The sequence below is a fragment of the Botryllus schlosseri genome, chromosome 5 (genome assembly GCF_051294905.1).
Source record: "Botryllus schlosseri isolate E-star chromosome 5, Bs_hap1, whole genome shotgun sequence".
Taxonomy (NCBI): domain Eukaryota; kingdom Metazoa; phylum Chordata; class Ascidiacea; order Stolidobranchia; family Styelidae; genus Botryllus; species Botryllus schlosseri.
In genome coordinates, this window is record NC_137240.1 from 21930862 (window position 1) to 21957436 (window position 26575).

Here is a 26575-nt window from a genome sequence, read left to right on the forward strand (position 1 = left end):
GAAACAAGCAGGTTGACATGTTGTTATGCTCAACGTACCGCAATGTCCTAACAGAAGCAAGACTGCGTGGGCATTGGTTCTTGTATCAAGAAGCGCATGATCAAAAATTGTGATGCAGACAACATTGTCAAAATGATGCAACACGGTTTGGCACCAGCAGTGTACGTTCAACTTCAGTGTTGCCGGTCAACAACTGCTCCTGTTGAACGTTCTTTCTCCTTTCTTGACGAATTGCTTGGCAAGGACGGACGCTTTCTACCCGAAATGTGGGGAAGTATCTTTCGTTGTACTACAACAAATTCAAATTATTTTCTACCATAATGCGTGATGTAATTACTGAAATTCTTTATAGGCTCAGATTTCGTTAAAATAAAGTTTTTCTCATGTAAGAATTTGTCAGTTTCTGAGTCAATAAAGTTTTTTCAGGCCAAATTAGTTCGTAAGAACAGAAGCTTCAACCAGAAATGAAGATAACTAGTACCATTCTAGAATTATGTGCGAATACACCTAATTTACATATATGAGGGCAAAATATTGACACGAATATTGCAAATCCGTTTGATCACACGCTCAGATATCCCTTTAACGGCGTATTAAACCGGAGTTCGTAATAATATTACTTGCCGGCATCTTAATGAATATGCACTTCATCCAACGACTATCACGCATCATATGCCGGTGATACAAAAACTAAATTACTTTATTTTGAATAAACCGGAAAAGGTTCAGGGAAAGTCATCCCAACCGCGAAGTGAGCTTTAATTTAATATTGTAACTCCATATGGTCGCTTTAACAGGCAAATTGTAATTTTGCTTGAATCAACAAGATTGAACGACATTCATTCTCGCTTTGATGTTCCTCGAGTTGACGTGTGGTGATCTCAACTTCGTTGTTTCAATGCAGAGTTGTGTAACTCGTTGTGATTCAGTTGGGGATGCGTCCCGGTATTATCATGAGGTAAGTTTTGCAAATGACCTTGTGGTAAGGCGAAATCATTTTGCCGAATCGGATATTTCTTTGTATCACTAATGTCGCCTCAAATATGCGATTACTGCACAATGTAGCCAATGACGATGTGGCCTCGCTGGCGATTGAAAGAGTAGGTGTCTATTAGGTAGATGAAAGCGGGCGCACGATATTGAAATTGGCCTCAATTATAAACCGATAGCGGTTTGCTAGAATTTTTTTTAAAATGACTGTTGTTATTGTTCGTGGTATTCGGGGTGTTTTCCCACTGCAATGATCATTGACACCAGGTATATATTGTTTATTTTGATTCCATAGCTGCCGACTTGCGAGCACGGCCTACTTCTTGTTCTTTTTTTCGGGTAGCAGATGCATAAATTTGCAGTTGTGAAAATTAGCTTGTTAAGAGCGAGCGCGGGATTTTGAAATATATTATCAACGATACCAGTTATTCAGAATGTATAAATGAAAATTAGTTTAGCGATATAGCTGTTTATTCTCTTCCGCTACATCAGTGGTTCCCAACCTTTTTCGGTGTCGGGGCCAAATTTAGAATTTCATAGTACGGTCGGGGCCGCACTAATACCAGGGCAATGAAACGGACCCAAAATAGTCATCAAAATATGAAAATTGGCATTGTTCCGATCAATCGCTCGAAGCCATTGGCCATTAATTGTTATGGTCATTGTGTTGCTGCGCTCCCACAGTTCAAAACAATCGACTTTATTGGCTATTCCGGAGCAGTTTTATTGCCCTGGCGAGATTTCAATTCGTATTTTTGGAATCAGTGCGACAGTAGCTTTCAAATTATTCGGACGCTTGGGTCGTGAGCTGTAGGACTACCAATTATGCTGCTTTCAGGGCCGTTTAGATAGTTAGCTTTTATTGCCTAGACGCGCCAAGCGCGGAAATTTTCTGTAATTCATAATTGAATCGGTCAATATGATCAGGAATCGCACATATATTGCTATCAATTTTTATCCTCTCTCTGCTCAAGTAATCAGTTTTACAGGTAGAGCCGAGAGAAGTGTGTTTGAAAAGGTAGGACCCCTCAATAATAAATAAACATCTCCGGGCGTATATCCGTTGGCAGGAACGAAAGAGCACTTCGTGAGCCCCCCTTCGCTCAAAAAACTTTGGTCTGTGGCTCCCATAGGGTGAAAAACCTATCCCTATCACCTTGTTCCCTTTTACCACGAAATTAGCTGTACCGTTAAGTGAGCCAGCGCGAAGCGCGAAATCTTCGATAATTTATGATAAAATCGGTAGATATTATTGGGAATTGCAGATATATTGCTATCAATTTCTTGTCCTCGCTGCTCACGTAATCATATTTACAGGTAGAGCTAAGTGACGTGTCTTGGACACTGCGTAGAACCCGTTGGTATGATCCCGTAACAGGATGTTATTTCGTGACCTCCTGTCTGCTACATCAAAAAATATAGAATACCCCAAACGTAGGCTACTAGACTAAGAGACGCACACTATTTCAAATTGGTGTTTCTTCACTGGAATATAATTTGTCTGCGGGATGATATGTGTCTTGTGAGGTTCAGATTGCCAAGACAGTATTTTGTATATATAACGAATCTTCGGTCAGCATAAGGACAGCCCTTTTCGGCCAAGGTTTTCTCGCTGCCAATCGTTCTGACACACTTCTTGGAGTTGCATGTTACATGGCGTTAAATTGTTCATATTCGATAAATATATCTTTTGGGGGGGATGAGTACCCAAAAGTCAAGATATTTGGCAGCATGAAATCACACCTATAGTAAAAAGATGCACAAATTTTCAAAAAATACTCTATAATTTATGCTTATTCACGAAATAATTTTTAGCCCCCTTCGAGCTCGCCCCACCCCCCATTGGAGGGTATGGCATGCTGCAGTTATGGTCTGGTCATGTCTATACCTATATCTATAGCTACTGCTCGTTCAACTGGAAATTTAGGGCTCATTGCATTGAAACAGCAGCGACGTAAAATTAGCAGTCTACTCACGACTTTCCTGCAATCCCAATTACAAACTCCAGACTTCAAGCCAAGTACGTGCATTTTATAAATATAAAATTTTACTTTTGTCAATACTCGATTTCTTAATATGTTGTGGGGGCCGCAAGAAGGCTATCTGCGGGCCGCATGCGGCCCTCAGGTCGCGGTTGGGAATCACTGCGCTACATCATCGGCATAAATTTATAATATATTTTAAGCTGCATAAATTTAAATACTGCTGTTGCTGAAGGTTTGCATTGTAACTTGTGACGTTGGTAGCGCCGTCTATTCCATATACGTTCGTTCGGGTTCATGTCAATGCGAACATTTGCAAATTATCTCAGGTTTAGCAGGCATGCATACAGTTCAGAGTATACTTTTATTGGTCGCTGTAATTACATTAGTAAGATATCGAGGACAATGTATTTGAATGCCTGTGGAAATTACTACGTCGCAAATATGAAGCGATTGGTCGGGTATAGGAGATTTTCGAAGACTTGTTGATAAGCCGATACTTTATAGTGTGCGGACATTCAGAAAATTCAGAATGCGGGTATAGGTGTGTGTCCCATGCATTATATAGTGGTTTCGGTGTTTAATATGAACTATGTGAGTATGTTTTGACAAGGGCTGAGGACTCATCAGTAGAGTATAGTTGTGTTTTCTGTTTTGTTAACTTCAGGACAAGTCTACACACGATGAATCTCTCATTAGTATGGATTTCGAAGAAGTTTTAACCGCTGTCGGATCGACCGGAGCCTTCCAGAAAAAGAATGTGACAATCATGCTCCTTTTATTATTCCCGAGCATGATTTTGGAAATGCGCTATGCTTTCATTCATTACAATTCGAGTTTTCACTGCGCTCTGCCACCGTGGATTAATGTCTCGGGGGTGAGTATTGGGCTTATTGACCGAGATTTGTTCTTGTCGATGGAAATGAATGATATTGTGTCAATGATTGAAAGAGTACAATGAGGCTATATTCCAGTGTCTTCTCAGAATGACGAAAATTATGCCGCCGTTCTGAACGCAACTATTCCGTGGAAATCGGATTCATACGGAGTTCCGAGGAGAAGTCGCTGTAAAATGTACGAGAACATCATTAATAATATCACTATGCACGATCAAGATGGCTGTAACCGTTCTGCAGAAGTCAGCTGCCGATTCGGCTATCACTTTGATGATCCCAATTATGCCACCACGGAGGTAAGGTTTTACGAATACCTGTAAAGATCTCCCATACCAAGCATTTTAAAATAAACACTATGGCTATACATCGGCTGCGGAGTATTAGGTGAAAATGCTAATTATGTTGGACTGTCGCAATAGAAAGTGACTACGGAATGGCACAGAATGGCGACTATGCCCAACTTGTTAGTGTGATTAGACGTCAGATGGGAAAATTATGATCAAAGAATGGCATGGTCATTATTTATGCCTAGACTCTGGTCCGTGATGCGTTTCATAATCTGGATTAGGCCTATCACAAGTATCACTTGGGCTGGGGACGGGCAACATACGGCTCGCGGGCCGGATCCGGCCCGCGACGTGATTTTGAGCGGCCGCAGGACAGTTCCTGCGCTATCGTACATTATACTGTGGCCCGCGACCCCAGTCTCCGCAATCCCCTAGTACTTGCCTACTACGTCAAATTTCATTGACTGTGTGTTATTCTTTAGCGTGCGTGTGTGTATATCGTGCGAGAGTGGATCTTACGCGTATGTTCGTCAACACGGGAAGGCTTGCATTACCGACATTTACTCATGAACTCAAGCCTAATGAACTGATATGACCGTAGATTTGAAAAAAATCCAAACTCTCGTTCGCATACAATACATTTTACCAGAGGCGCGCCACATGCGATCCACGAAGGGATTTTGAGCAGCCACAGTCCGCCGCAATTCTCCCCTACTTAATTGCCCACTCGTCACATTATAGTGACTGTAGGTTATTCTTTTGTTTTCTGACACAAATAATAGTAAATTGGTAATTATTCTTGAGTTCATTGTTTTCTTTGAGTCCTACATGCAGACGCCAGAGTTCAAAGAACTTAGTGTTGACAACTTTGATCGACAACAGATGTCTCATGTACTTCAACAGCTATTGAAGTACATTACGTTACTAAATTCACTGAATACTGTTTTGGTCTCTATAATGCTTCAAACTTAAAATTTACATTAAATACGATTAATCCAGGATGAATACGCGTTTCATGTATCGTTTACGAATCCGGCCTGCCAAGTACTTCATTTTCGGCCCGCCGACTGCAGAAGTGACCCGTCCCTGACTTAGGCCGTTAGATATATCATAATAAATGTTGCATTCGCATCATCATGTTCCGTACTGAAGTGACACTTTGCTAGATGAACAACCTCATTGGTAGGTACAAGTCGAGACCTCAGATACCAACTCAATAGTCTGTACCTTAGTTGCGATATTAGTGCTGCCATCACATTCAGGAAGGACTATCATGAACATCAGCTGCAAAGATCAAGGGTGAATTGCACAGATCCCGATCAAAAACGATAGTTGGTCGCTGTTATCGCGAATATATAATTATAATCAAACTAGCAATTTACGTGATACGATAGCTGCGTAGCATGATGAATAGCTGCCCCCGCCGGAATTGAATTGGTAAATGTGTCCTTGTATTCTCCAGTTCGAGATGGTATGTGGAGATTCCTGGAGAGAAGCTGTGGCAGTCGCTATCACAATGACTGGTATGACTTCAGCTGTATTGCTGGGATATCTCTCGGATAGGTATATATAATATTTATAAACGCAGTCGAATAACCCGGACCCCGACTATAGTCGTCACAAATGCTTGGGAACGAAACAAAACTAAAACAAAATCACACGTAAATACCTCCCGATAATTCGGCCAATTCCCCGCTTAATTAGGACACAGGTTCGCCATTCCTATCGTTAGTTTATTGTATAGCAGGGGAGGCAAGTGAGGAAGTGCATCACCTGTCGTCAGGATGAGTGAACGAAAATTATGAAACCTTTGATAATTATTACGCCCACATGTTAACGCGCGTACTACAAAGCTACTTATTAATCAAAAACGTGTACACTGAGCTACGGCGTTGTTTGTAATTTGAATTTGTATTTGTGAATGTCACTTTCACGGCAGCTCATTTCTCGCCGTAGATCAGTAAGATAATGTGTATTTGAAAACAGCATTGCCATGCAGGCGTCGCGATGCCTGCTATTCTCTTTGATCATATGATCAATCAACGTATCGTGCAATCCAAGATTTCGCGGCTCACGATGTTGGGTGCGTCGAACTCGCGAGGGATATTGGTTGCCGGTTTGAAAGCAACCTGAATTTGAGGATTTTGAAAAGGGGCCCGTCCCCTAACCCTGAATAGGTCACTGTCCTTACCTCTCATAGTCATGTTTAGACACCCACGCAAATAATTATTCTGACCCTGATGCAAATTTATAAGTTGTTGCAATACAATTGAGTACAAAAATAAATATTTGGAAAAGAGCCACATATTATACCCACAGGTTCCCGACCACCGTTGTATATATGCTACTGCTGTCATTTGAACACATGATAAATGATTCTAATGAAACAAATACGATCCATGCAGCAACAATCAACAGTGTACTCATATATTGTCGTGCCAGCTTCATGGTCGCTTTTACTTTGATATAATTGCGTCACTCTTGCGCTCACCAGTTAGCGTTGTAAGCTTTTCTTCCCGACTAAATGCTTTTTGCTTTAATCCCTAATGTGTTTTCGTGTACTTTATCAAGTGAAAATACCGTTTCAGCCCTTGCTGCATGGTGAGTAATGTATTTGAATAATTAGCCTACTTCACTATTTTAACACTATAGGCGTGTTGTGTGTGTTACAGTATAATATAGTATACAGTATTTGTTGAACCGTTTTTATGGAAAAAATTTACAATACAACTAAGAACAAACCCGAATGAGTAACTGTTGTTCGTTTTACGCGGTCGGCGTCAATTACAGCAGTTTAGTGCACAGCTGATATCCATTTATGACACAGCAGTCGAGTATTTCCAATGCGTTGCATTCCTATTAGAGAGGGTGTTGACCGGATCCATACTGGATATCCGACCGCCCCTAAACACCTGGATCATAGAATTAACATGTCTCCAACGTTTATAAATCCCAGAAAAGTGCACAATAATATGGTTCATCTACGGCAGGGTTGTCAGATTGGCCCTTTTAGGGCCAAATTCCATGAGTTTGGCCCTTTTTAGAGGCAGTTGTCCCCCAAACAATTAATTTGGCCCCTTGGCCCTTTATTTTCAATATTTGGCCCTGTTTATGTCAATGTCAATGATTCGAGTGGAAACACTGTAGAAGATGAAGATTTGGATTTGTTTTTGTAGAATTTTGTAAAACCACAATATCAACTGCGTCTCATGAAATTGGCTTACTTGGGCGATTCGATTGGACCATTCAGTACTTTGTTCTTCAACAATAACTGCAAATACCGCTCTCATCCGGATTCGACAAAAATCTTTAAAAGCTGCCCGATAACCGTTCGGGATCCCGATTCTTTATCTACATTAGTATGCATAGGGTATTGATTTCGTTACGCTCTTGTTCACAGATATGGAAGAAAACCGGTGTTCGTGTTTTTCAAAGTCTTGCACTTTCTCTCCACGGGATTCGCATCGCTATCATGGAACTATGTGTCTTACGTAGTATTCTCCATCTTCATCGAAGTATCCGCAATGATCAATTACGGCGTGGGCTTTATCTTAAGTTGGTTGATATGGGATTTTGGTAGAAGTAGGCTATATGCAGATTGAAGATATTGAGTTATGAAGAGAGTGGATAGCCCATATACGATTATAATGAATAAAGCTCTGCGGTTAGGCGAGATATGTGTGTGGGCCGTGTGTGTGTGTGAATGAACGGATAGATAATATATAAATAAAACCAGACCGGAAGAAGTCGAAGAGGCCTTCAATCGTCATACTATTTCAGTAAAATACTCTATCAGACTATATCAATTTCAAAATATCAATCATCATAGATGATAAAACACCATTCTGTTAATTTTACATCGTAAACGATTATTTCAGCTACGGAAACAGTGGGAATCAAATATCGTCTTCCAGTTGGAGCGGCTGTTTTCACGACTTACTCTTTGGGCTATATCACGTCGCCGTTGATCTCTTACCTTGTTCCCAATTGGAGATGGTTCCTTCGAGTGATCAGCATTGCAGGCGTTATCTACATTCCATTCCTCTGGTATATAGCATGTCATAATTATTGTTATAACCGTATAAATATGGTACTGCAGTAACTACTACTGCGGATTGCTGTAACAAGTGGTAGGGATCGGTAAAGCAATTCTGCATTCTATATTCTGGGTACAAAAATTATGCCCCCCACTATACTGTGTTATTTTATCGAATAATTATTTGCCCGTCATGTATGCCTACACTTGTCCACTTTACTGGAAGCTTTTTAAGCTAAATTCACTTTACGTCGATCGCATCATCACGTGTATTTAGAACACCGCAAAACATATTCGTGTTGATTGTTCAATGTTCACGTTCATGTCAACGACATTTCTGTGAAGGGTTATTCCACAAGGACTCATTCATGGTGCACTGTAACATGTACACTGTACATGGTTTGTCAAAGTCAAAATACTCGGAGCCATGTCGATACTCACTGTGGCATAGCCTAGAAGTATACATTTCGAGTGACTCAATTACATGGCACTACATCTAAGCCTTTATAATCTCATCTAACTAAGTATCCATCGACCAACTCTCGGCTGAGGTAAAATATAAATAAGCTCTGGTGAATTTGATTTAATTTGGTATGACATTTTATTTGCGTTCTAATGCTGATGATGGTCAGTGCATTATTGGCCGAGGTTAGGAATGAAATAGGGTGTGGGTTGGGGATTGGTGTTAGGTTCAGGGTTGGGGTCCGATTGGGCTTGGGATTGGTGGTTGGTCTCAATCGATTCGAATGAAGTGTGCTAATGTGTCACTCATAAACCATAAACTCATTAAAAATACTTTGTCTCTCGAATGATTGTGATGGTACTTTGCAATAACTTAAATTAGCAGTCCCTCAGTATAGATATAAATTTGTATTTTTCGAGCCAAAGAGGTCACATGATAAAATGTTACATTGGATATGAGTGAACCAACGATATGCCTGGATTAGAGCAACCATAACTAATCGGCACTATACAGCATTATATATTCTTGTACTACTGTATTATGGTATATTTTTCGCTTCTTTTTACTTTTAGGTATCTTCCCGAATCATTGCGATGGTGCTTGGTCAGTAAGAAAGAGAAAAAGTCTAAAATATTATTGAACAGAATCGCCAGTGATAATGGCAAGAATGTAGATGTCCACGTCATTTACGGGCGTTTTCAGGTATTCCAGGTGAGCGTTCCAGTATCTCTCCTGTTATACAGACGTTGTTAAGCAGTGATTCTTAAGCCCCGGGGGGTGCGTAAGACTATATCTCAGAGGCGCAAGTTCTGTCGTGGTCTTAAAGCTAAACTCGTTTTTCAACTTACCCAGCCATACGACTGGCATATGCAATACCCAGGTCTGTGCTTTACTCTATCTGGTATGAAATACTGAGCAACCCCTTCTTATTACAACGAATTTCGTTCATCTCTTTTATATATATCCCATATATATAATCTATGTATATTGTATATGTTTCTATCGTAAATACTTGGATATTGAACAGGTAAGACACCGTTTGACAAATCAACAAATGACCGCTTTGCGAGTTTGTTGTTTTGTGCAGGTATATACTCAGTCTGTTAATTTTGGTGTGTGTGATTCTGACCCAATATATTGCACCGTGGCAATTACGATGCCCTGATACCGTGCATCATTGGATCGCTCGACCAACACCGAATTCAGACTTTTTCGAGCTAGCATCGAACAAATGTGAGCACTGAGCACTGTGAGCAGCTTCGACTGCCAGCTCACAATCGCCGGCCTGCCTCCGTATCGTATATGTACCACGAGTCGTAACTTGAGAAACAAGGAATCGTGACAAATCACGGTGGATTGAAGCCATAACTGTGTTTCAAGGCCAGTAATGAGAAAGAAAGAGTCCAATCCTATGATGCAAAATCAAAGAAGGAGACGTCCTACTTATCTCAATGCGGCGTCCCTACGATGCGAGTGCGATACATTATTATATGTATGTCTTGGTAAGTATTCGTTACAATCCCAATCGAAATCGATGGTATCCATATTATAGATTGTATTGTTGTACAGGCTCGCAGCGAACATGATTTATTTCGCAATATCTCTGTACCCGGCCTATCTAAGCGGCGATCGGCATTTGAATGTATTATTCACCGGGTTAGCAGAGCTTCCGGCTGGTTTTTTAGCCTATAACTTGCCCCGGATGCTTGGGCGAATACGTGCTGCCTCCATGGTATACATAGTAGCGGGGACATGCTCTGCGACTGCTCCATTTCTCAAAAAAGGTTTACAACTTTTAATTCCCTTCGGTATATTTTTGCAACTGGGATATGAAATCCATAGATTTTCGTTTGCATGAAAATTGCCTATTGTCTCGTTTGCATTTCAAGACAGATGATTTCCTAAATTTTCAGTAGGCCTACAATTATAACTGTAAGATTCAACAGATGTGTAAAAGTATGTCACGCTCCCCCTATAAGGCAGGTTCACGCTCGCGTTCTGTGAGTGAACCTAATAAATTTGAGGGTTTGCGTCCGCAAACGTACGTTGGTAGGTTCTGCACTGTGCACATTTTGATATATCACAATTTAGACGTCATTATAACATCTTTGGTTGAAGTTATTTCCAGTTATACTCCCTGCATAGTGCTGCCAACTAGAAAATAAATTCAATACTAAAGAAGCATGCCGCCTGCCCTTTTCAAAAATGTTATTTTTCTAGTTAGAAATGTTCTCTAAAAAGATTCAGATTTCCGTTTTTGAATATCTAGTGACTCTCTATACTGTGAGCTGGACCCGCAATAACAATCATTTTATCAATGATCAGCGAGATTGATATCAAGAATACATATAGTTGACTAATGTAAAACGTATAGCAGGCGTACGGGATCTATCTTGGTTTGATATGTTTATTGTATCATGAACACCAAATACGCCTGATTGAGGTGTTAGCTACAGTATAACTTAATTTTGCGGTGATATCTGCCAGAAGTTTGTTTGTGATCTTCGAGGTATTTCGACAACATTGGTCATTTCACGCCAGGTCGATATTCTTTATTATGATTCCGTATTTGCCGACCTGTAACACGGCCCATTTCTAGGCTTTTTAATTCCCCGCTTACGCGGATCACGTGACGGGGTGGAGCCTAAATAAACCTCCAACAACTAGCTAGGAATTCTGTAGTCGACCTCGGTCGGACTCGAACCCGCAACCCATTGGTGTTGCAGCTGTGGAACGCACCACTACGCTATCTCGCCACTACATCTGCAGCAAGTATATAGAGACCGGTATTTTACTCTGATGAATACAAATGTAGCAATAATGTAGCTTATATTCCAATGCAAGTCCTCGTCGAAATTATTGGCCAAATGACGGAAAATATTAATTTTATGGAATTATTTTAGAATTTGATTGTTCCAGCTGATACGCAGTTAGCAGCATTGTGGCATTGTGGCATGAGTCGTCGCAAGCGATCTTGGTCATTAATATATTGCTTTACGGAAACGTAGGGTTAGAATTAGCAATATGACGTCACGTGACGTCATAGGTTCGCGTTCACATGCATAGAACCTTTCAAAAAGGTTCTCGCTAACACGAACCGAAACCTTTCAGAAGTTCACACCATCCCTAGCCTCAAACAGATATGTCCCGCGAAGCAATACTGAGTAAATAGGACAATACTTATATTCTAGCACCTTCATGAAAATAATAAATGTTAATCTATAGGTATAGCCTATTCGTTTGTTTCTTTGATCACGCATATTTTATAGTAGCGCTTATAGCAGGGGTTCTCAACCTGGGGGGCGCCGGAGGCTCTCAGGGGGGGCGCGAGAAATTGACGAAGTCAGTATAGGGGGGCGCGAGAAATTGACAAAGTCAGTATAAATTTACGTGTCTGAACATGTGTTTCACATCCATTATGAGAAGACGATTAATGAAGATGAAATTTATTCCATATTCAAGAAAGCTTGCAAAATACAAATTCTAGTAACCGCGCTCAACGTAGTATAGTCTGATTTCAACTTCATTTGAGCAAATTTTTGAAATTCTTGGGAGATATAGAGAGCAATTCCCACGTGTAAGTCATTCATTGCTTCATAGCTTTGACAGTAGCCTAAAGCATGTCGCGCTGGGCAGCTCTTGTTAGTAGCTAGCGAACTGCACTGCCTAAGACAGACTTAGATGCAACATAGGTTGCCCGGTTTCGCCCTCAATTAGGCTATAAATCAACACAATTAATTCATTTCGAAAACTGATCAAATTTAGCCTGGCAGGACAGAACGACGCCTTGCTCTCTGTACTCACTACCAGCATCAGGATTAGTCTCAGGGTGATCTACATTGCAATTAATTAATGGATGTCTTGTTCAATGTTTTTTTTTGTTATTTTCAAACAAGTTTGAAGAAATTTGTCTGCAATGTAAAAGACTCAACAACTGGAATGCAGATTCAAAATTGGCGTAAGATATACCTTATGTATACTATTAGATCATGGGTGGGCAGCCTGCAGCCGTAGAAAGGAATTTGAGCGGCCGTCGACGCCTTATTCAATTAGTATGTGTTGGCGGCCGTAGACATGCTAATTGCAATTACGAATTCACTCCCGCATTTTCGAGAGATTTTAATTAATCTTGAAATTTTCTTCGCCCTCCGCGCAATTCAACAAGACTTCATTTTTCGATTTTAATGCAGTAGCGCCCTTCTTAATCTGAGCCGGAATGGGAATTGGCAAGAAATAGCAATTCGTTCGCGGCCCTGAAAAATTTTCGCGCTCCGCGCGACAATATGCACCTCCCGGCAACTATTCATAACATTGCCACTCGCGATTTCGGTGCGTACAATAGGCCATTGTGAAAAGCAGAATAGTCCGGAGTTCACCGGGAATGGATATGGACAGTTTACCATAGGAGTTTTGCGTCCAGATCGTTCATTGCGGCTATGCCCTGGAATGCGGCCTTACGCTACATAAGCAATCGAAATGCGGTCATGATTATCAAAAAACGTTGCCCACCTCTGTATTAGATGATGTGCTCTTTTTGACATGACGATAAATGCAAGGGGGGTCAGGGGGGGCGCGATTTTTTGACCATCTCCAAGGGGGGCGCGTGTCAAAAAAGGTTGAGAACAACTGGCTTATAGCCTTTGAAATTAAACAAGTATAGCATGAGGAGGATTTATCATGAAAATCTCATGGTGCATCTTACGCACATCTGAGAAATCCGATATCGGCCTTCACGTCGATACCATGTTTTCAGTGATCAAAAAAATGTAATGTACGTCTACAGTACTGTATTACCGTCACCAATCCTTCCGTGGAAAACCGTTAACCCATTTCCAATACGTTTCCGGCTGATGGTGATCATAGTCGCGGAGGAATTTGCAGCTATACTCGTCCTACTGTGTGAATTGTATACTGAAAACTTACGTACGCCTATATTCTTTTTGTGTAAAAGTTGCGTGTAAGGAATGAATACGTGGAAAGATTGTTGAACGCTATATATTTGCAGTGAATCCGGTGGTCGTCAAAGTTCTTTTGCTAATCGGTAAAATGGCAATATCGACGGCTTTCGGTCTGATATATGTGATTACATCGGAAATTTCTCCCACTCTTGTTCGAAGTACTTCCGCCGGAGTGGCATCATTGTGTGCGAGCATTGGAGGAATGATAATGCCATTTCTGATGTTAGCAGGTCGTCTATATGGATATGAAATTTGAAGAAGTAACGGTTGTTGGGATGAGTATTTCACCTTTATAATTTTCAATTTGTTGTTGTTAGCGGTATTCATTTGTCTGTATCCGCTACATCTCGGCATGCATATCCTACCATAGGCTATGCACGAGCGAGCTGAGGGTGGGTGGGCTTCTGGCTTTTTCTCTTCTTTTGTTTTTCTGGATTACATCTTCCTCATGATGGTGTTTACGATTTCTTCCAAGTGGTCTTGTCCTTGGAGTCTTGTTCTTGTTCTCAGTCTCTGTTAGCGGTATTCATGGCGTTGGTCGACTACGATGGTCATTTACACCAGGCCAATTTCGCTCAATTTCATTCCGTAGCTGCCGACTTGTGGCACGGCCCCCTTCTAGGCTTTTATAAGACACCGCTTACACGTAAATGCGATGGCGAGGAGGAACCTAGAAAAGCCTCGAACACTTAGGTAGGAATTCTGGAGTCGACCTCGGTCGAACTCGAACCCTCAATAAATTGATGTTGCTGCAGTGGATTATGGCACTACGATATCTTGCCACGCATATAATTTTAATTTAATTAATAGAAATACGCATTTCGGCGCCGGCCATTACTGCGCCACGACACACCAAGACGTATGAACTTTCGACATGACACTCCACATAGTGTGCTGCAAAAAACATCGGCGGCGAGAAAATGACCGCTGCCTGTTAGCATATGTGTATAATATGTCCAATTGTTCATATATGCGCTTAAATGGACGGCGCCGAATAATCCTGTCTTTGCAATTTGACAAAACTATGCACCACGTAAAGAAATGTCAACTTGGAATAGCGAGCTCGCATCGTCCAGGGCAGTAGTTGAAATGAACTGAACATTGACAGGCAATGGACGGTATGACGCTGTTCCGTACTTAACTATGGGTATATGTGCGGTCGCTTCTGGCATTTTATATCTGTTCTGCGTTCCCGAAACAAGGGGCTTGCCGCTGCCGGACTCGTTGGAAAACGCTTTAAACAATAAACGGTAACGGCATGCGGATTAGACGAGAATATTTTCAACATATCGGATTACAACTCCTGTGCTTTTTATCTATAGAATATACGGATGGAATCTCCTTAGAAAATTTAAAGATTCCGATGCTGTGAATGATGCGATCGCCGGGAAAAGTGAAACTTCGTTTTAGGCCTGAACAGATTGTGTATTACATGTTCGCGTGCTGTAACGTCGAAGATGGGTTGCATAGGTTAGCCTATATGTTGTGTAGATATCAGTATGACTATAAATTGAATCGGGTCAAAAATGTTTATACACCACATTTCAACAAGAAAACTATAGACCTTCAGGTTTATGCACGTCTCATCCTCCACACTCTACACTGGTAGATGCATTCAACCAACGTACATGCAGTTATTACATTTCTGTATATCCGCTACAGCCAATACATAGTCTTTTTTGTTTATTATATTCATGTATAAAACTATAGGCTTACTGAATATCTCTGAGATTTGTGTTCGGGGACGTAGCTATAGAAAGATTATACTTACATGCAATGGCCAATTAATAAATAAAAAGCTGACGTCTTGGATGCACTTTGACAAAATTCGACAGCGGCGAATTTTCCACAAATGCAACGACGCATAATGTGTTCAAGGGGTTACCATTCAAGAGTAACATATTAACTACCCAGCCCTAACACTACCCAGAACTATTTCAAGACACACAACCTCACCAATACGCAAGACAATCGCCTATAACTGCAACATAAAACGTATTGTTAACCGATTCGGGTGTCGGTAACCCTCAAAATTTAGCGAAAGCGTTATTACACGTCATACTGGTCGGGCGGGATGCTTTTGTGACGCCATCATTGGTACTCCAGAGGTAAAAATGAGTTTTTGTGAACAACACGCAATATAATTTTCTATACATACATTTCAGAGCAGTTAAATCAGTGATTTCCAACGGCGGCTCCATGCTACCCTTCTTGCGGAGCTGATTGACCTATTAATATGCCACAAATATATTAGTGTGTTGTTGTTTGTTTCTATGAATAGTTATAAATAATAATGTTCCCTCTAATTTTTCACGAGTCTGCGCTCACTCACCAACTCACTATACGGGGTCCCTTGGACAACAGCGCGTAACGACCGAAAAAGGTCATCACTTCGGCTTTCTTGTGTGCGGCACTCGTTTTCCAGTGCGCGGCGACTTTAAAAGCAGTGCACGGCCGCGCACGCACGCAGCTTAGAGGGAACAGTGGTTACAGTCAATTTCTGCATATGAATGCTAAAATAGGGGATATTAGGTATGTCCAAAGTAGGGGTGCCATACGTCCGGAATTTCCCGGACATGACCGGAATTTCACCATTAAAACTGCGTCCGGGAGGAATTTCTAAAATATGCCTAAATGTCCGGAATTTTGAAGGCTTGAGGTAAGCCCATATTTTTTTCGTAAATCAACCTAAACAATAATATTTTTGGGCCAATTTATGCTATATTAAATTTTTGTTCGCGCTGCGCGCAATTTAGGAGCACATATATGGGTTAGGCGATATATATAGGACTACCACCCTCGCAAAAACTGCAATAAAAAAAAACAAAAAAAAACATTGATTTTCAAAAATAAGTCTAATTGTAATCGCAATTACAAAATAACGGTATATTCGTAGAGTCGGTTTAGGCCGTTTGGATGCTTATTCAAAGATGGTGGTTTTAAACCTGGGGGTAGTTTGCCTTTTTAAAATTATTTAGTAATATATGGAAGAACCAATATTATTGACCTAATTCATTCAAATCATTTAACGACCAGATGCATATAGAAACCAGATACATATAGTAAGTCCCCAGAAGTTGCATTGATTACCCAACGGTGGGCTCAAGATCAGTGTTCACTGAGACGGGAGGGGATGAACAAATGTAAGTTTTAACCAGGGCCGAAGCCACAACGCACAACCGTATACTCCTGAACCGGATCGTGACCACCTCAAGGCTTTGCTGGTGGGGCGTCATATTGATCGACAATGTTTTCTTAACCCCATTTTGAAATCCGCTAGTGGGCGCTGAAGAACGTCCGGAATTTGTGCCGCAAAAATATGGTAGCCTTAGTCTAAAGCCGCCCAAGGCCTCTTCTTAAAACGGAGATATAGAGAATTCTTGCAGACTATAGCGTCAAACGCATGGATACTGTACCCGTCAGCCAACGATATATTTTAAGTTTTGCTGGTCATAGACCTTTATCGATTGGCTCTGTGAAGAGTAAATTCATAAACAATTTTACTGACATCAAAGTAACGGCTCATTATCAAGTAAAAATTGCAATATTACCAACATTACTTAGCGTACGATCCCCCTCAAACCTGTGCATTAAGTGCTGGATTATATGAAGAGCTATCATATTACGACATATACCTAGTATGCTGTATAGCAGACCTGGGCACAGTGCGGCCCGCGAAGCTATTCTGTGCGGCCCGCGAAAGGTTGCTTGAAATTGAAAATATAAAACCTACTTTTGAATGTTGCTGCGTGGACAAAAAGCATCGGGTGTATAAAGTGAACGGGAAATTCCTTTACAATCTAGTCTGTTAGTTAACATGCCGCGATTACGCAGCCTATGCGTAGCTAACATGCCTAATCCAGATTCAAAGTAAAGTCAATATAGCAAAATATGCCGTTACAATTAAAGTCACAAGACTCACAAGAAGTCACCAAATCTTCTTTGTTGCCATTGTCACATTACGCATTACACGGTCTATGTTTCGAATTGCTACGAGATTGCTCACGTTTCCAAATCCGCCATTCGTAAAACAAGTCAATCATTGTCCGTGATTTCAATGAGTATATCACCACTCACGAAGGATTCAAAAAAGAAAGCCGAAAGTTGAAATTCAAAGATGGTTCGAAGGACTAAATATTTGTTTACCACCCGTCTTTTTAGTACTTAGTCCTGAGCACGTCGCCGTGTTTAGGAAGTATATTAAGTCGGTTCTAAAACAAAAAACATGAAGGCATACACTAGACTAGATCAAGGGACGGCGAATTTTGGAACAACTGCAAGCTTGGCTAAACAACAAGACCATTTCGGCAAGCTGCACACTTCTCGGAAACCAGCTACAAACACAAAGCTTTATAGTATATCCTGGACCGTAACTGTCACCCCTGAAACCTTCCATTGGCGGGCGAGCTCCAATGGCGCCAAAAATTATTTCGTGATTGAACATAAATTATAGAGTATTTATTCGAAAATTTATGCAGCTTCTTCTTTTAAATTTTTCTCGCGCATGGCGCGATTTAGATATCAGTGGTTTATAGAATTGGGCATTTCGGCGTCAGCCATTACCGCACCACGACGCACTACGATATATGAAGTTTGGAGCAGTGGTTCTCAACCTTTTTGTCTTCGCGGACCCCCTTTGGGCCATCACGGACCGCTGCGTACCTCCTCACGTTTTACTGCAAATTCATCTCAATTATCGTGCAACAGTCATCTGTCTTGTGCAATTATTACCTATAGGCTAGTGATAAACACCAACAAAATGACTTGTCCTGAAAACAACATTTTACTAGATATGTAGAAATTGGGTAGACTTTTATCATCTCATAGCAAAGTCTGCAGCTGCATTTCTTGAAATACGTGGTCGTGTCTTGAAAATCTGCGCCTTCGATTTGATAAAAAGGTAAGAGTTAGAGGAGGTAATTTAATTACGCGTAACGCTTCCGACGACACCTTTCGGTATGATCGCAGCATATATAGCACCAAAGGAGAAAATGGATTTTGTGAGGAGGTTTCAATTTTAAACGACTCTTCACTAATTTGCTGAGACTGACAACCTCAAATCCAAAATATTTTGCAAACATCTGGAAGTCAATCTGTTTGACCTCACTATAAAATTTGAATATTTCCAAAAGCCCTAACGAAACAATTTTAAACAGCATCATGGCTGTTTCAGCGGGCTATTGGCAGATTGAAAATTAAAACTCGTTTGCACAGTGGGATATTTCATGTCAGGCAATAATTCTGTTGATGTAAGTCCGGAAGTTTTAGCAGTTATGAAGCAGAGCTTCGTCGTCATTTCCCCGATTAAAAAAAATCAAACCAAGGTTTTCAATCATTTTGCAAATTTAAAGGTCTCGCGGACTCCCTGAAAATGCTTCGTGGATCCCTGGTTGACAACCACTGGTCTAGGCCAACATGGGATTTTGAGAAGGCACTGCAATTGTAGCTGCTGATCAAATTAACGAAGTAAAGGGAAAAAATCTCGACAGCGAGAAAACCTTGGCCGAAAAGAACTGTCCTCATGTTCACCGAAAACCACGATGTCCAATTGTCAATAGGCAATATTTGCCAGAGAAGAAATATCAATTGGGAATCGTATGCGTCTTGCAGTTTAGTACGCTCTGGCGATTTCAATATCTTTTCACATAGAAGACGGGAGGTCACGAAATAAAAACATGTAACGAGGTAATTATACCAGCGGGACCTCCCGAATATTTCCTAGACAACAACCTCACTCAGCTCTAAAGGTAAAAAAGAGTACGTGGGCCGAGAGAGGTTAAAAAAATATAGCAATATATATGCAATTACCAATATTATTGACCGATTGAATCATGAATCATGGAAAAATTCCGCGCTTTACGCGATTAGGGCATAAAACGTTGCCAATTACACACAAAAAAATCTGGTAGATTTACAAAGAAATTTCTGTAAATTTTACAACGAATTACCGGTCGCAGCTAATAGCAGCGTGTAGTTTGTCATTTTACATTTTGATATGTAATATTACATTAATTTAGCTGCTAAGTCAAGTTACCAGAATTTCTTTGCAAGGTTACTGACAGTTACTCGTTGCGGCATTTTGCCAAGCTATTGGCAAAATTGATTAGCTTCCAAGCCCCTGCAACCAGTGGATACGTGGAAGTGCATGTCACTGTGATATCATTCTCGTTGCGATTTGACCTGATTCAACCTCGTTCGCGAGACAGGATTAGGTCACACGGAACTGATTGACCCTAGTACCAATTTCGGTATAGTGCATAGTTGGGTGCAAGAAGCAGCTGACAACGTAGTTACACCATATACATTATATTATAAGGCTATGGCTACACGGTCGGTCTCGGCGGTTAGATTTGTTGTAACAGATAGGGCTAATGAGTTACAAAAATCAGTTTAGGATATATAATCTTATTCCTGAAACTAGAAATATCAGCACAGCAGCAGGCTCAGTTGACCATTTCTTAATGCCGGACACGGCGACCTATAATAGGTTACCTTATGTTGCGCGTTGCAGGTTATTCTGAGATTCGTAGTAAACAACCAACAGTCAACTGTGACATCACAAATAGCGTCTGGTTAGGTAAGTAAGTAGGGAACCACACGTGGAGCAATAAATATCAATATATACGAAATTAGATGCAAAAGAAAGGGACTATAGGTGTTGATAGATGTTTCTGTTCAAAAAACCAACCTGGATTGAACATTATAACGTGGACAGTAAATATTATTGGTGGCATATGTGAGCGGATGAATATCACTTATTTCAAAGTCGTCTGCGTGTCGAACCGAGTAGCCGACTGGTCGGCCATTAATATTGAGCTTTGGGCATGCAAAGGCTGACGGTGCGAAGCTTGTGACTTGTGATTGAAGAAAGTATAGAGACTTTCGTTGAAGATTGTCAGGACTGATAAATGGGATGCGCATCGTAAAAGGTACAGTAGCCTACTGTATAGTATTAGTTACCGTGAATATCTACGACTGTGCACACCACCCGGATGACTTTGGTTTCATGATTTAAATATTTCAGTCGCCCCATTCTCAGTTCTATTTTGGGATATTAGTCGACTTGTATAATGACCTGCGACACCACATACTCTGCCGCGGAGTAGTTGAAACTGTTAGCTTGTTATTGACATTTATCGGGTCATAGCTTAGATATGTCTTCATCCACTGCTCGATATGTTTGGCTCACATGCCGCATTAAATGAGGCACCTTTTCTTTCAATACATTGATCATTTAAGTCATGAATCTCTGCTATATCATGTTAAATGAGGAGTCGTCAACTCACAATGTACCAGTACCGGTACTTCAAAACTTGTTATATTTTTGTTAGCCTATTTGTCTTAGTCTTTATAAGTCATGTCTAGGTTAGCAACTTGGCTTAGTATAGCGACTTACGCATGAATTATTTTTAGTGGAACTGCAAGATACCAGTCACACAGAAGAAATGAAGACGAGAAAAAGAAACAATTGGAAGTTTATCCGGCGTTGGAATTAATTCATCTTTTCTTGGGACCACTCGTGCTATATTTGCATGCCTCCTAAACAAGAATTATACCTCCAGCAGCAATACTTCTTCATCGTGAATCATGAATGAATATACAGTTGTCCTAATGTCGTCTTGAGGGCGTGAAGAAACTTTTGCGGTATTTTGGCATCGCGTTGCTTTGGGATAGGTATGGATGTAGGCTGAGACGTGAATTTACAAGCTGGCATGTAATCTGATTTACAAGGACAGCATGTAGGGTTGTAGGTAGGTAGGTAGGTAAGGCGGTAAAATTACAGTGTCGGTGGTAAATGTACACAGAAGAGAATGTAGGATGAATATACCAGAGGTGACTGTAACATTACAGTCTGGCATGTAAAGTTCGATTACCGGACGGTTGTAAGTTGAATTTACATTGAGTGACGGTAATGTTATATTACTGCCAAGTGGCTGGCCACCCTGCTTCCAGACATTTCGCGGTAAATCGAGGTAAATTTTTTTTTTGTGTGTAGTGTATACAAGAAATCTCGTTCGGGAGTAGTGTTAAAAACGTGCACTCTGGTGGGTCTGGTCTCGGGGCGAAGCCCCCAAATGTTTGGTTTATTACTCTATGGGGTCCCAAGATTAACGTTTTGGGGGGGGGTTGACGACGGGCTGTTTTGGACATCCCAAATACATTATTGTAGTGATAGAAAACGTGGATAAGGATATAAAGCGAGTTCAAAATGTATCATGTTTAACATTGTTTTAAAATATGACGGCAAATAAATATTTTTTTGGGTAATTAACCGTCACTTTCTCATTTCCCAATATCACACCGCCACTGAGCGCCATTTATTGTAATTCATTTCTTTCGATTTAGAAGTAAAATCAATACGCGGGAGAATACAGCTAAAATTTCTGACTCGGCCCGCCAAAATATTTTCTGCTTCTCATTTGGCCCGCGGAGAAAAATAATTGCCCACCCCTGCTGTATAGTAATGATATGCATTTTCAGTTCATTTCAGTGTATAGCACTCGCCAATCTGCGTCTATCAGTGGGAACCACTGCATTAGACGTTCCAACAGTTTCGCCACCCTTCACCCCCCAACCAGTCGCCCCTTTGGTGTTTTCGCCTCCATTGATGAAGCTTTTCCGGAAATCCTAAAAAACGGCATTTTACCCGTATTTTGCATTTTCGCGAGATTTTGTATTTCGTGATTCGCATTTTTTTGTGTGTCAATGAATCAATTTTGGCTTTTGTAGACCATCATCAATTTCATTTAGTTAATCTATAAAATACTGAGATTATGGTATTTTACATGTACATTGGATAATAACGGATGGCCTTCATTTCAATATTCCCAGTTTATGGTGTGTTGTTTCATCGATTTTTGTTTTTCCCAACCATCATTGTTTTCCAATCCATCATCATTTTCGTATAACTGTGTTTACACGTGGTCAGCTAAGATGTACTCGTAGTTTCCGACGTTTTTCCCACTTCCGCTTCGACTAAGTGGTCTAAATTTTAGGATACTTTTATTTTACTGCAACGTTGTAACTTGTTTAGGCTAAAATAGGTCTAAATGTTTTTTTATACTTTCCTGAAAATCACTACTTTTATTTCTATTGAAATAAAAATATTAGAATTTACTACTACTTTTACTGTAGTACCGACGGTGACTACTTTCACCACTTATGAATGTGGTAAAATGCATTATTTTGAGTATTATCTTTCTCTATCTTGTCGGAGTACGATAATTCGATTTTCATACATGTTGTTCAAAGAAGAGGCTCTTTTAAGTCAAGTCCCCACCGATCATACAAGCCTAATGCGTTCGAAGTGTATTTTCGTGCCCAGTTTCATTTCATATTTCCTTGCAAAGTTTCGTATCCCATAAAAATAAATTAGATAATGAGCAATTGCAAAATACTTGTGGTCCTAATGCCGGTGTTCTATCGTGTGATGTTCAGAGGCGGTCAAGTAGCAGTAGCGATTCACAAGTAATTAACAAAATAAGTATTCTAGGCCTAGTAAATATTATATTTTGCCTAAAACTAAACTATGTAGTAGTCGTAACCACTCAAGTAAGTAGCCTAGTGCATGTAAAATGTATTTCCGTTTGACGATTTCGTCTTAAAAGTGATGCATACTTGTCCCAAATATCAAAGTAAAAAAGTTAAGTTACATGCGCCTGGTGCCTGGTCTAAATGATATCCAATGGAGCATTGCTGGGAGCAGGCAAAACCTAATAGAGTATTCTGAAACAGTAGAAGTGCTTCGTTACTGACCACTTCTGTTCACAGGTGTACAGATGCACCGTTGTAGTTTAGTTCATGTAGCAGTAGAGATTTACACGTGTGAAATTAAGTATAGAATCACAACCAATTGAGGAAATGGCGTGTAAGCAGGAAAAATCTACTCGGGGACGTTGAAAAAGTAGAAGATTCGTATCATTAGATATTATTTCATGGTTGTGGTTTAGTTCATTAAATGCTGAATTGAAATTAAACTATCAGATATTAAGTTAGTTGCTGTTTAGTTAGTTTTGAGAAGCGAGTAGTTCTAATTGCGCATTTTGTAAAATTCAGAAGTTTGTACAAGTCTCATGGTTACCCAGCAGCAGCGTTGGGATCAATTAATTCACTACTTTCGAGTCACGAGTCATTTTTGTCTGACACGAGTCAAGTCACTCATGTCGAATTTTCGAAAGGGAGAAATGATCGAAGTCACACTCACATATACACAGAAATGCCTAAACTACGTAGGTAACTGTCAGTCAAATTGATGGTAGAATATACAACCTCGGAAAGTTGAAAGAACAAATTGATGCGATGCAGCACAGACACAGACTGATAGCGATTATAAGTTCATATATACATTTATATTTCCCGTCAACAAATGTCGTAGGCATAAATTGCATCATATGGGTGTGTAGGAGGATTCTGTGTTGCATCATTTCAAGTTCTTGTTCCAACTAAAGCCAATTGTTGACGGGAAAAATAAATGTATAAACTTATATTTACTCCAGTTGTAGTTCTGTGAGAAAAATAGTCGGAATTGGAGTATCCCTAAGTCGCTCGCAATAAATCTGTCCTTTACGAGTCATAATGGTAGAAATTGTGACGACATCGGTAACTCCGAGTTGCCCTATAGTTTTTTTCTCATACTTAACAACGACTACCGCACGCAGTCGACTTTTTCCTCTTTGACTATACGAATAATCATCAGGTTATTATTGAGTATCTAGTTTTTGTTACTGAAATAATAACAATGGAGTTTTACTGACGTGGTCATTTCACACCAGGCCGATATCATGATCCCGACGGCCCACTTTTGATTTCGGCTTTCCCGTTCAAGAACGCCCGGTTTTGTGTGGCAAGCTCCCGATGCACCCTTTTGTACCTTTTTGTGCTTGTGCACTGTGCAGCGTACACCCATTTGTGATTATAGTTCACGCTCAGCACTGTGCGCAAAGGTTGAAGAGACCTTCTCCAGAGGATTCGTGCGACTATCATGAAGACAAACTGCCATGTCAGAACAAACCATATCCACTAATACAATTTCGGACGTTTTCGACTCAATTTTGCGGGCAATCGCCAATGGTAGCTCGTTACATTGTACCCACGTGGTTGATATTCGATTTATTAATGATTTCTACAATTCATTTGTACTCTATAGACAGTACATTTACAACACATGTATCTTGTTATAAATTTATCCACGTAACATACACGCATTATAACGCGCCTCCAGTTTTTAACAGAACCATGGACCGTAAAATTGCCTCCACAGCTTGGTCTACAAAAGATATTCGTCTTTCTCATCAACCACTTCCGTTGCCTCATCCGAGTCTTTGAAATCTCGACATAGACTCCATCCATTTATCCTGAAATCAGAAGTGCACTTCAACTACCAGGAATTTATAATTGTACACGAAAGTTCTTACCTCTTATTGTTCGACGCCATTTCCAACGAGTCAGGCATCGGCACGGCTTTTGTCTCAGGAACGAAGAATAGATATAATATCCCAGAAACAATCGCACAAATACCCATAGTCAAGTATGGGATGGCGTCATACTGAACATCGCCTGTTAAGGTTCAGTTCATATGACTTGCAACGACGCGGTTCAGCATCGCAAATGCAATAGAAAGAGGGCGGTGAATAGCATGTGTAGATTTTTTGCGCGGTGAAAACGGTCAGTAGAGGCAAATATCTACTATGTGAATATTTACTGTGGAAGCCAAAGTAATATCTGTTTATCGAAAGAGAAATGAATTGAAACGAGTTGAGTCGGCGCCATTTCAAGTAAAGTAAAGTACTTCCAGTAAAGTTTATAGGAAGAGAATTATTCATCACTGTGTATACCGACCTGCGAACATCAAAAATGGCACCAATATTCCTCCCAAGCTTCCGCAAAATGACCCTACACCGGTGGATGTACTTCGAACGAGAGTTGGAGAATTTTCCGAAGCAATCACGTACACCAGATCGAAAGCTGTGGAAACCGCCGTTTTGCCAAGTAGCACGAGAATGGTCACCACTACTGTATTCATTGAAGAATAAGCGAAATGCAGTGCCTTGGACGATATTTATGCTCGAAGTGTACATGTACATTTTAATAAGTGGCTGGATAGCGGTGTGGTATGATCCACAATTGCAACAACAATGGGTCGTTGGTTCGATTAAGCGACCCACAAGTGGCGCCTTAAAAAAGCCTAGTTAGACAGAAGTGGGCCGTTTGATAAGACGGACCCACACCTTTTCAACCAGCTAATAGACACAAAATAATATGCCATATTTGAAAAATTCAGCAGCCAACCCCTTTGAAAACCGGAAAGACTGCGACCACGACACAGAACAGTTCTGATGTAGCTGGAGAATGTACAGGTTACATATGCTATCATCGGCAATGCTCTCGTGCACTGTAAATGACGTAGGTGGAGTTTCCGAACAAATCTGGAAATTTGCTTTCTTTGTTTACAGTTCGAACGCTATAATTCGCAACGGGCAACTCATTCGTATTCAACCAAAGCACACCTGTTTTGAGAAACGGGGCGATCGCACAACACGTTCCTGACAGCAAATAAAGCATGGAGGTGGAACGTATTCGGCCAAACATTTGCGGCAGCTTGTAAGCCAAATAACTTGCCGGAAGCTCTGCTAATCCGGAATAAAATACATTCAAAAGCCGGTCGCCGCTGAGATAGGATGGGTAGAAGGATATCGCGTGGTAAATCATGGTAACCGCAGCCCTGTAAACGAAAATCAATTATCCTTCCCAATCATATAGGACTGGGATAAGAGCTGAAACTATGTAACTTACCATGATAGGCATATTGCAATGTATCGTTTGCGCATTGTAGGTACGCGGCATTGAGATAGGTACGATGTTTCGTTCTTAGATTTTACGTCGCTGGTTCGAATGTTTTCATTTTTTTCACAAGCCTGGAAATCAGTTGGATATCTCTTCAATCTCATGATGAGAATTCGGAAG

At 40.6% G+C, this 26575-nt stretch overlaps 3 protein-coding genes and 1 long non-coding RNA gene across 5 annotated transcripts in view; 2 read left to right on the forward strand and 2 right to left on the reverse strand.

The window, feature by feature from the left end:
* LOC145439840 (organic cation transporter protein-like) overlaps nucleotides 1-26575 on the reverse strand; it is a 63675-nt gene that overhangs the window by 28900 nt on the left and 8200 nt on the right. The window contains exons 7-8 of the mRNA XM_080317479.1: nucleotides 26405-26526; nucleotides 26119-26333 (exon numbers count right to left, since the gene is read on the reverse strand). Coding sequence (XP_080173605.1) covers nucleotides 26119-26333; nucleotides 26405-26526 — 337 coding nt within the window. The remainder of the gene's footprint in view (nucleotides 1-26118; nucleotides 26334-26404; nucleotides 26527-26575) is intronic.
* Nucleotides 844-15181, forward strand: LOC145439391 (organic cation/carnitine transporter 2-like). 2 transcript variants are annotated; one of them, XM_080316874.1, is made up of 12 exons: nucleotides 844-958; nucleotides 3640-3849; nucleotides 3958-4164; nucleotides 5618-5718; nucleotides 7556-7710; nucleotides 8034-8202; nucleotides 9227-9365; nucleotides 10035-10156; nucleotides 10224-10438; nucleotides 13660-13842; nucleotides 14721-14862; nucleotides 14935-15181. In XM_080316874.1, exons 1-12 carry the CDS (start codon nucleotides 854-856, stop codon nucleotides 15020-15022), a joined length of 1836 nt encoding a protein of 611 aa, XP_080173000.1. In that variant the 5' UTR covers nucleotides 844-853; the 3' UTR covers nucleotides 15023-15181. The 2 variants fall into 2 exon arrangements, with proteins under 2 accessions (XP_080173000.1, XP_080173002.1); XM_080316876.1 differs by lacking the exons at nucleotides 10224-10438; nucleotides 14721-14862; nucleotides 14935-15181 and having other exon boundaries at nucleotides 13660-13836.
* On the forward strand, nucleotides 20503-21248 carry LOC145439392 (uncharacterized). The gene is made up of 2 exons (XR_013915188.1): nucleotides 20503-20541; nucleotides 21026-21248. It is a non-coding gene; the product is annotated as an uncharacterized LOC145439392 (long non-coding RNA).
* Nucleotides 24710-26090, reverse strand: LOC145439871 (organic cation/carnitine transporter 2-like). Its single transcript, XM_080317529.1, has 3 exons — nucleotides 25451-26090; nucleotides 25027-25168; nucleotides 24710-24966 (listed from the first exon to the last, which is right to left on the reverse strand). Exons 1-3 carry the CDS (start codon nucleotides 25632-25634, stop codon nucleotides 24879-24881), a joined length of 414 nt encoding a protein of 137 aa, XP_080173655.1. The 5' UTR covers nucleotides 25635-26090; the 3' UTR covers nucleotides 24710-24878.